The 11,255-nt window shown below is 41.2% G+C and overlaps 1 protein-coding gene across 3 annotated transcripts; it reads left to right on the plus strand.

Moving 5' to 3' along the window:
- Window positions 1–45: 45 nt before the first annotated feature.
- LOC125508324 lies at window positions 46–5,627 on the plus strand. 3 transcript variants are annotated; one of them, XM_048673007.1, is made up of 2 exons: window positions 46–1,729; window positions 1,864–5,627. In XM_048673007.1, exon 2 carries the CDS (start codon window positions 1,990–1,992, stop codon window positions 2,941–2,943), a length of 954 nt encoding a protein of 317 aa, XP_048528964.1. In that variant the 5' UTR covers window positions 46–1,729; window positions 1,864–1,989; the 3' UTR covers window positions 2,944–5,627. The 3 variants fall into 3 exon arrangements, 1 of the variants encoding a protein (XP_048528964.1); XR_007283361.1 differs by having other exon boundaries at window positions 50–3,222; window positions 4,420–5,627; XR_007283362.1 differs by having other exon boundaries at window positions 50–3,197; window positions 4,420–5,627.
- Window positions 5,628–11,255: the final 5,628 nt, after the last annotated feature.

Genomic DNA, 11,255 nt, shown 5'->3' on the forward strand with positions numbered 1-11,255 from the left:
CTGATGAAGAAGGGGACCAACTTGGGAAGAAAGAAGAAAACAGGGAGGGCTAAACAAGAAGAATGCAGATCTGATCGAGAGGGGTCAAATCCCTAGCCATCTCCTTCGATCCCCTTCGGGCCTGGCATTTCTCTCTCCATCCCTTGCCTTCTTCTCCATCTCAGGCCGCCGCCACGGCCAGGCCGGCGTGGTGGTGCGCCTCCCATCCATCTGCGCCCCTCACCATCACACCATCACCCACCAACGCCATCTTCGCCAACATCCACCAGCACCACCATTGCCGCCAGCCACGACCATCTCCATCACGCACCACCAGCACCATTTCCCACCAGCCGCACCTCACACCACCACCAGCACCGCGCCATCTCCATCTTCGCCGCCGAGCCACCGCTCGCGCGATCTCTTCTTCCCCTGCTGCTCCTCCCTTCTTCTCCTACGCCCCCTGCTGCTTCAACTTGCTGCTGCTTCTCTCTCTCTCTCTCTGTGTGTGCATCCCTTCGCTGCCGCTCCTTCCCTCGCCCCTGTTGTTGTTCTCTCAACGCTCCTGCTGCTTCTTCTCCTTGCATCCCCTTGCTGCTGTTGCCTCAACCTGCTGCTTCTCTTCTTCCACTCAATCTGCTGCTCTTCTTGCGCCCAAGCTCCTGCTTCTTCTTTTCTGAATCCCCAAACGCTGTTGCTGCTCCCTTCGCCTTAATCTCCTGTTGTTGATTTTCTCCTTCCCTTGCTCTGCTTCTCTCCCTGCCTTACTGCTACTCTTCCTCCTTACCTCCTCTGCTGTTACCTTTTATTTTTCTCCCTTACTACATTCTCTGAATTTTCTGTAATAGAAGATGTGTAGTACATGTAATATTCAGATTTGAGTAGTGCTAGCAGCCTGTTATTTGTTCAGTTCAGACTTCCTGTGTGTGATAATTAGTTAAATTTGTCACTCATGTACTGCTCGTGTTTGTTTAATTTGTAGTTCCTGTGTTGCTCAAGTAGCTGTGACATATATGTATGTGGTGTGGATTCTATATGTCCCAGTACCAAACTACTTCTGCATGTTCAATACTATGATATATCTTTTATTTCTAGTTCTTATAATCCTTATACGTACTTTTGATATATACATGCTTGTGATGTGAATCAGTTCTGCCCCTTTGCTTACATACTTTCTAATAATATATGTGTCCTTTTATTGTAGATTTCCTTTTGTAGTCTATGTATGCATGTGTTTGTGTTTTATTTTCTCAAGGAAAACAAAAACATCAAAGAGACAATTTAGAAAATCTGAACCTCCCTTTGCTTCTTTTCCATTTTTTGTCGACGATTTTCCCGAGTGATCTCAGTTAGTCTAGATTTATTATTCAACTTTCATCACCCAATATTGTGTTACCTAGATTTAGCTGAGCATAGTCGCTGGTCGACTAGTCCCTGTGGAGAACACGACATCCGTAGTTTGGGCGTAAAACCCCACTACACTTACAATTGATCATTTTGGCGCCGTTGCCGTGGACTAGCGTCGTGCGACCGTGTTAGGCTATAGACTAGGTTTTGCTTCTGTTTCTATCTAGTGCCATATATTTGTGATATATCTCTTACCCCTAACCACTGTTCTAGTTATCTTCTCTTTCTTTTCTTGTGCATTTTGTAGGTTGAATCATCTTCTCAGATATGGCTTACTATTCAGATCATCATGCTTATGTGAGCAACACTACAAACAGCACGGAAAGTATTCAAGACCTGATAAGTAAGATTTCCCATCGATTAGATGATTTAGCTCGGCAGCGAGAAGTAGTTTTTGAGGATAGGCCTAGCTCTTATGATCCTTATTCTAGATGCCATTCTTATGTTGCTCCTACATGCCATATTTGTGGATTTCAGGGCTATTCACCTGCTGAATGTCAGCTTGGCTACTCTCACCCTCCAGATTGTTTTGGCATGAGCTTCGCTCAAGAGCATAGCTCATACCAAAACAATTACTCACATGGGTAGCCTGAAAACCCGAATATGTCATATAGGAGCAACAACCCTGGGATCTCACCGTTTGCTTCTAGTAATCATATGCAGGGAATTAGGTACAATGAGGAGAGCAACAACTATGCTCCACAACAGATTTATTCAGCTCCTACTCATATACCTCAACACCAGGAGATGTTGCCAATGGAGTTAAATGGTCCTCCATTTGGTCAACCAACACCTTCAACACAAGTACCCACACAAGATGACTTTGATGATATAGACAAGCTCATATTGCTTAGTCTCGAGTTCACTTGGAGTGCCGAAGATGATCCAATTAGGCCGGTGATACTAGAGGAAATGAAGAAGATCAAGAGTGGAAAAGAGCTAGTGGAAGAAGTAAGGAAGATAGAGAAGAACATCAACGCTAGCAGCACTATTTCATCACAGCTTGAGCTGAGTGTTGCTGGGATATCCCTTGAGGTGTGTAAGGTTTCAACACCGTCACATTCAGCTGAGCAAGATAGCGAGAGTCCAGAGGAAGAGACACTTCAGATCCAAGAAGAAATACTTGAAGACAAGGAACAAGATGATCCAGAGCTGCAATTCCCAAGTGATCAAGATGAAGACAAAAGATCTACTACTCTTGAAGAAGTAAAAGAAGCTGCTGTAGATGAACTTGAAGAACCAGAAATTCAATTGCCTATTGTCATACAAGAGCGTGATGAGTCAGGTTTATCTAATCCTCTTAATGACATGTCTCCATATGATTTGTTTGCTGCTACCATGCATTGCATGATGCCATCACATAAGGTAGATTTGAAAACTATTTGCTTGGACATGATCATACACACCTTGTTAGTGGCACTGCTCATATCTTTGTTCATGATACTTATGTTCCTGATGCTATACCCATGCTTAATGAAACGTGTGATTCTAATACTAGCATTGAGCTTACTGATTTCTACTATCCTAAACATGTGCTTTATAGCTATGCTTATGTAATTGGATACTCGATTGATGACTTGGAGGGTATCATCCCTACCGCTTGCATTGTCTCTTTTGTGGAGTGTTCTTTCAGGTTTTTTCTACTGCACCGTTTACTACATGCTGACCAGGTTCGAGGTGACATCCCTTGGGACCCCGGTGGATTCAAGGCATGGTGATGAGGAGAAGCAAGGGGCACACATGAAGAAGAGTGAAGCTGGAGCATGCACGAGGAAGCAAAGGAGAAGAGCTGCAGCTTAGAGAGTGATCAAGTGAGTGCTACATGATCAAAGCCCGGTGAGCTGTTTCATGACCCCAATCTGAATATATCATCCATTGATAATGCTGAAATCATTTGATATTTGAGTTGCTTAAGCCATTTCTTAAATGATACCCCACTGAATTTTATTTGACATATTGTGCTTGATGTGAACATGAGTACTGATTGTTGAATGCCTTGTAAACTAGTGATCTACACCATGCGTGCTTTGCTGAAATTAGTGAGAACTATTAGTTTTGAGTGCTCAAATCCCTAGTGCACTAGTAAACTTTATCATTTTCTATTTTTACCTTGATACACCTAGATCACCATGTTTAGATGCTGAATTTGTGTGAAGTGTGTTCCCATTGAGAGCAATCACCTAACCACTATGGATTAGCATGCTATGTTCCCTGGATCGGTAGCATGTGAACCAGACATGGAGAAGTGAGGATTCCTTTTTTTGTGCTTATGTGTTGTTCATTAAAAAAATATTATAATGAATAATTATCTGATCTTACCTAACAGTAGCATGTCATGTTCCCTGGATCGATGGCTTGTGAAATCTGGTTGGATCGGATAGGAGTTAATTATATTTAAAAAATGTAATTGTCGAACTAGGTGTATACCATGTTCTCTGGATCGGTGGTATGTTCCTTTGGGGAGACAAACAAAAAAACTAATAATTGGTCGAGCCGGGTGTATACCATGTTCTCGGGATCGGTGGTATGTTCCTATGGTGAGACTAATAATAATATAATCATTGCTTTATCTCTGTAAATAAGTGATTTGATCACAAGATTTAATTCCAGTTCTTTTTATTCTCGGGATCATGCTCTCTTTAGGAACCATTTGGCACAGTCATCACTTAAACTTGTTGATCCTCTTTTATCATTGTAAAAGTTTAAAATGGTCAAGTATACTAGTATCCTACCGCTTTGAAGCACTCCTAACCATTAATTTTCACTAGCTAAGTCCAAAGCATGCGCTGTTTAGAGATCTACTTCACTTGGCAATCTCTAGTCAACTCACTATTCATACTCTTGCTCTTGTCATATGCCTTTGCTTGAGGACAAGCAAAGATTTAAGTGTGGGGGAACTTGATAGAGCATTTCCTCGTATAATCTTTTTAGCCTTTTTGCATCAAATTGTAATCATATCTCACATTATTTACTCGAAAGATATTCAAATACTCATATTATGTCACATTTACAACACTACTCCATCTTTTGCAGAAAAGGGCGAAAAGGCCCAAATCCTTCTATATTGGAGTGTCTAAGAGGTTGCGGTTGCTGCATTTTGCGGAGGGACTCGAGTGTGAAGAAGAATTAACCTCCAGGGGGCTAGCTGATGAAGAACGGGACCAACTTGGGAAGAAAGAAGAAAACAAGGAGGGCTAAACAAGAAGAATGCAGATCTGATCGAGAGGGGTCAAATCCCTAGCCATCTCCTTCGATCCCCTTCGGGCCTGGCATTTCTCTCTCCCTCCCTTGCCTTCTTCTCCATCTCAGTCCGCCGCCATGGCCAGGCCGGCGTGGTGGTGCGCCTCCCATCCATTTGCGCCCCTCACCATCACACCATCACCCACCAACGCCATCTTCGCCAACATCCACCAGCACCACCATCACTGCCAGCCACGACCATCTCCATCACGCACCACCAGCACCACTTCCCACCAGCCGCACCTCACACCACCACCAGCACCGCGCCATCTCCATCTTCGTCACCGCGCCACCGCTCGTGTGATCTCTTCTTCCCCTGCTGCTCCTCCCTTCTTCTCCTACGCCCCCTGCTGCTTCAACTTGCTGCTGCTTCTCTCTCTCTCTCTGAATCCCTTCGCTGCCGCTCCTTCCCTCGCCCCTGCTGTTGTTCTCTCAACGCTCCTGCTGCTTCTTCTCCTTGCATCCCCTTGCTGCTGTTGCCTCAACCTGCTGATTCTCTTCTTCCATGCAATCTGCTGCTCTTCTTGTGCCCAAGCTCCTGCTTCTTCTTTTCTGAATCCCCAAACGCTGTTGCTGCTCCCTTCGCCTTAATCTCATGTTGTTGATTTTCTCCTTCCCTTGCTCTGCTTCTCTCCCTGCCTTACTGCTACTCTTCCTCCTTACCTCCTCTGTTGTTACCTTTTATTTTTCTCCCTTACTATATTCTCTGAGTTCTCTGTAATAGAAGATGTGTAGTACATGTAATATTCAGATTTGAGTAGTGCTAGCAGCCTGTTATTTGTTCAGTTCAGACTTCCTGTGTGTGATAATTAGTTAAATTTGTCACTCGTGTACTGCTCGTGTTTGTTTAATTTGTAGTTCCTGTGTTGCTCAAGTAGCTGTGACATGTATGTATGTGGTGTGGAATCTATATGTCCCAGTACCAAACTACTTTTGCATGTTCAGTACTATGATATATCTTTTATTTCTAGTTCTTATAATCCTTATACGTACTTGTGATATATACATGCTTGTGATGTGAATTGGTTCTGCACCTTTGCTTACATACTTTCTAATAATATATGTGTCCTTTTATTGTAGATTTACTTTTGTAGTCTATGTATGCATGTGTTAGTGTTTTATTTTCTCAAGGAAAACAGAAACATCAAAGAGACAATTTAGACAATCTGAACCTCCCTTTGCTTCTTTTCCATTTTTTGTCGACGATTTTCCCGAGTAATCTCAGTTAGTCTAGATTTATTATTCAGCTTTCATCACCCAATATTGTGTTACCTAGATTTAGCCGAGCATAGTCGCTGGTCGACTAGTCCCTGTGGAGAACACGACATCCGTAGTTTGGGCGTAAAACCTCACTACATTTACAATTGATCATGTAGGCAATCCATAAGTGGCTCTCATAATAGATTCATAAGATAATTTAATTTTCTTTCTAGGAAAGTGTTCCATGCCTTTCCTTAATTGAAATTGGAATTTAATATTCTCTTCCTTCATATCAATAATTACACCAATCGTTTTAAGAAAAGGTCTACCAAGAATAATAGAACATGAAGGATTGTAATTTATATCAAGAACAATGAAATCTACGGGCACATAATTCCTATTTGCAACAATAATAACATCATTAATTCTTCCCATAGGTTTCTTAATAGTGGAATTCGCAAGGTGCAAGTTTAAAGAACAATCGTTAAATTCACGGAATCCTAGCAAATCACATAAAGTTTTCGGAATCGTGGAAACACTAGCACCCAAATCACACAAAGCATAACACTCATGATCTTTAATTTTAATTTTTATAGTAGGTTCCCACTCATCATAAAGTTTTCTAGGGATAGAAACTTCCAACTCAAGCTTTTCTTCATAAGTTTGCATCAAAGCATCAAAGATATGTTTAGTAAAAGCTTTATTTTGACTATAAGCATGAGGAGAATTTAGCATGGATTGCAACAAGGAAATACAATCTATCAAAGAGCAATTGTCATAATTAAATTCCTTAAAATCCAAGATAGTGGGTTCATTGCTATCTAAAGTTTTAATCTCTTCAATCCCACTTTTACCAATTTTTGCATCAAGATCTAAAAACTCCGAATTTTTGGAACGCCTTCTAGGTAAAGGTGGCTCATCTTCAGTCCCATAATTATCAAGATTCATATTGCTAAACAAAGATTTAATAGGAGACACATCAATCACTTTTAGATCTTCATCCTTATTATCGTGAAAACTAGAAGAACACGCTTTCACAAAGCAATCTTTCTTAGCACGCATCCTAGCGGTTCTTTCTTTGCACTCATCAATGGAAATTCTCATGGCTTTGAGAGACTCATTGATATCATGCTTAGGTGGAATAGATCTAAGTTTCAAAGAATCAACATCAAGAGAAATTCTATCAACGTTCCTAGCCAATTCATCAATCTTAAGCAATTTTTCTTCAAGCAAAGCATTGAAATTCTTTTGCGAATTCATAAACTACTTAACACTAGTATCAAATTCAGAGGGCATCTTATTAAAATTTCCATAAGAATTGTTGTAGGAATTACCATAATTATTAGAGGAATTACTAGGAAACATCCTAGAATTAAAATTACCTCTATACGCGTTGTTACCAAAATTGTTCCTACCAACAAAATTCACATCCATAGATTTATTATTATTCTCAATCAAAGTAGACAAAGGCATATCATTAGGATCAGTAGGAGCACTCTTATTAGCAAACAATTTCATAAGTTCATCCATCTTTCCACTCAAAACATTAATTTCTTCTATCGCATGCACTTTTTACTAGTAGATCTTTCGATGTGCCATTGAGAATAATTAACCATAATATTGTCTAGGAGTTTAGTAGCCTCTCCTAAAGTGATTTCCATAAAAGTGCCTCCCGTGGCCGAATCTAAAAGATTTCTAGAAGCAAAATTCAATCCGGCATAAAATTTTTGTATAATCATCCAAAGATTCAAACCATGTGTAGGGCAATTATGTATCATTAATTTCATCCTCTCCCAAGCTTGTGCAACATGTTCATGATCAAGTTGCTTAAAATTCATAATATCATGTCTAAGAGAGATGATTTAGCGGGAGGAAAATACTTAGAGATAAAAGCATCTTTGCGCTTATTCCATGAATCAATACTATTTTTAGGCAAAGACGAAAACCAAGCTTTAGCACGATCTCTAAGGGAAAAAGGAAATAGCTTCAATTTAACAATATCATTGTCCACATATTTCTTCTTTTGCATATCACACAAATCAACAAAGCTATTTAGATGGGTAGCGGCATCTTCACTAGGAAGGCAGGCGAATTGATCTTTCATGACAAGATTCAACAAAGTAGCATTAATTTCATAAGATTCAGCATCGGTAAGAGGAGCAATCGGAGTGCTAAGAAAATCATTGTTGTTGGTATTGGTAAAGTCACACAATTTAGTATTATCTTGAGCCATCGTGACAAGCAAGCAATCCAACACACGAGCAAACAAGAAACAAGTGAAAAAAAGGCGAACGGAAAAGAAAGGGCGAATAAAACGGCAAGGGTGAAGTGGGGGGGGGGGGGAAACGAGAGGCAAATGGCAAATAATGTAATGCGAGGGATAAGAGTTTGTGATGGGTACTTGGTATGTCTTGACTTGTGCGTAGACTCCCCAGCAACGGTGCCAGAAATGGCTCGTTGTCGGGAGTCAAATATTGACTTGACTTGGCGCGAATCTCCTCGGCAACGGCGCCAGAAATCCTTCTTGCTACCTCTTGAGCACTATTTTGGTTTTCCCTTGAAGAGGAAAGGGTGATGCAGTAAAGTAGCGTAAGTATTTCCCTCCATTTTTGAGAACCAAGGTATCAATCCAGTAGGAGATCACGCTCGAGTCCCACGCACCTACACAAACAAATAAGAACCTCGCAACCAACGCGATAAAGGGGTTGTCAATCCCTTCACGGTCACTTATGAGAGTGAGATCTGATAGATATGATAAGATAGTATTTTTGGTATTTTTATGATAAAGAGAAATAAAGATGCAAAGTAAAATAAACGACAATAGAAATAGCTAAGTGTTGGAAGATTAATATGATGGAAGATAGACCCAGGGGCCATAGGTTTCACTAGTGGCTTCTCTCAAGAGCATAAGTATTACGGTGGGTAAACGAATTACTGTCGAGCAATTGATAGAATTGAGCATAATTATGAGAATATCTAGGTATGATCATGTATATAGGCATCATGTCCGCGACAAGTACACCGAAACGATTCTGCGTCTACTACTATTACTCCACACATCGACCGCTATCCAGCATGCATCTAGAGTATTAAGTTCATAAGAACAGAGTAATGCTTTAAGTAAGATGACATGATGTAGAGGGATAAATTCATGCAATATGATATAAACCCCATCTTTTTATCCTCGATGGCAACAATACAATACGTGCCTTGCTGCCCCTGCTGTCACTGGGAAAGGACACCGCAAGATTGAACCCAAAGCTAAGCACTTCTCCCATTGCAAGAAAGATCAACCTAGTAGGCCAAACCAAACTGATAATTCGAAGAGACTTGCAAAGATAAACCAATCATACATAAAAGAATTCAGAGGAGATTCAAATATTGTTCATAGATAAACTTGATCATAAACCCACAATTCATCGGATCTCGACAAACACACCGCAAAAGAATATTACATTGAATAGATCTCCAAGAAGATCGAGGAGAACTTTGTATTGAGATCCAAAGAGAGAGAAGAAGCCATCTAGATAATAACTATGGACTCGAAGGTCTGAAGTAAACTACTCACACATCACCGGAGAGGCCATGGAGTTGATGTAGAGGCCCTCCGTGATCAATGCCCCCTCCGACAGAGCTCCGGAAAAGGCCCCAAGATGGGATCTCTCGGGTACAAAAGGTTGTGGCAGTGGAATTAGGTTTTCGTGGTGCTCCTGGATGTTTACGGGGTACGTGGACTTATATAGGAGGAAGAAGTAGGTCGGTGGAGCAACGAGGGGCCCACGAGGGTGGAGGACGCGCCTAGGGGGTGGGCGCGCCCCCTGCCTCGTGGCCTCCTCGATTGTTTCTTGACTCCCACTCCAAGTCTCGTGGATCATGTTTGTTGAGAAAATCACGTTCCCGAAGGTTTAATTCCGTTTGGACTTCGTTTGATATTCCTTTTCTGCGAAACACTGAAATAGGCAAAAAAACAGCAATTTGGGCTGGGCCTCCGGTTAATAGGTTAGTCCCAAAAATGATATAAAAGTATAAAATAAATCCCATTAACATCCAAAACAGATAATATAATAGCATAGAGAAATAAAAAATTATAGATACGTTGGAGACGTATCAAAGCTTGCCGACGATGCGGCCAGCATGCTTACATCATTTCAACCACACAAAGTGATGAGGACATGACTACCTTGGATACGACCAAAAATATTGCACACATGTATATTTGTGAGGTGATTTCTAATGCAAACTATGCAATAATTTATTTATGTCATCCAGGACAAAAATACTTCACAAACTTTTGTGCCATGTCTAATTGCAGGTGTATGGGACATTTGTACAATCCACATATGAAGATAAGGGAAAAAGAGAAGTTTAGATGCTATTCAAAAAGTCCTCTCATGTTACTTTTGGGCCAAGAGAAGATAGAGTCCAAGTCTCTCACGTTCTGGATTCAAATTCGGACTGCACAGACATACCTAACTCAAAACGCCAACAACTTTTTCATACGGACTCCGAATTGGGTGATTCTTTTTTTGTTTGAAAGTAGATTTCGTGCTCTTTCCAACACAATTGGATTCACCTTCAAATTCGTCCGGAGCGTTGAGTTATGGACAAAACAATCTGACGTTGCAGCAGAATCCGAGTCAAACTACAAGCCCAAAGGTGTTGCATCACCTCCACTTGGGCCCATGAGCCTTGTACGACCTAGGGTTAGTTTTAGGCTGCCTTGGGACGTCCTCCCACCTCCTTGGCCGCCACCTCTTGCTCCTATATAAGTAGATCCATCTAGTAGCTTTTTTCTGGGGTTTTGTTTAGATTAAAGTTCGACATAGCTGCAGTGTTCAATTACCAGACAAAGGCGTCATAGAACCCCACCTTGATCAATAAAGCTTTCATCTTATATTCGCAATATCCAGATTGCAATCTTAGTTTCTTGCTTGTTCTTCGTTTGCCTGCAGGAAAACAGACCTTCGTGGTCAGGTTGATCGTGCTCCGGTGTGGTCAATAACCTCTCGAAGTTGGTTTAGCGATTGCTAAGGCACGACGTCCTCGCACGATCGTAGTCGTATCATCAAAGTTGACTTCCTCCAAAACGATAGCCACTATCTCATCGAAAGACGGGACACCTTTGCCTCTATCACAAAGAGAACAAGTCCATGAGATGATCATATAATTAAGTTTGAATTACTACATGGTCCATGTGTTTAACTGCAAAGTCCATGTATTACTACATAAGAAGTACAAAAATTACTCTACAGGCATATAAGTTACGATGTGTCGGAAAAGTTCAATTCATCCACGCATTTCAGTTCAAAACAGAATAGAATACAAAATTGTCAACTTATCCTCCAACATCCGGTGATGCTCCCCCGCGACCACTCTGCCTTCTCCCGAATGGTGCTACACCGCCACCACGTACAGGAAGTTCGCTGCCA

This window comes from Triticum urartu, chromosome 5, assembly GCF_003073215.2.
Source record: "Triticum urartu cultivar G1812 chromosome 5, Tu2.1, whole genome shotgun sequence".
In the NCBI taxonomy this organism is placed as follows: Eukaryota; Viridiplantae; Streptophyta; class Magnoliopsida; order Poales; family Poaceae; genus Triticum; species Triticum urartu.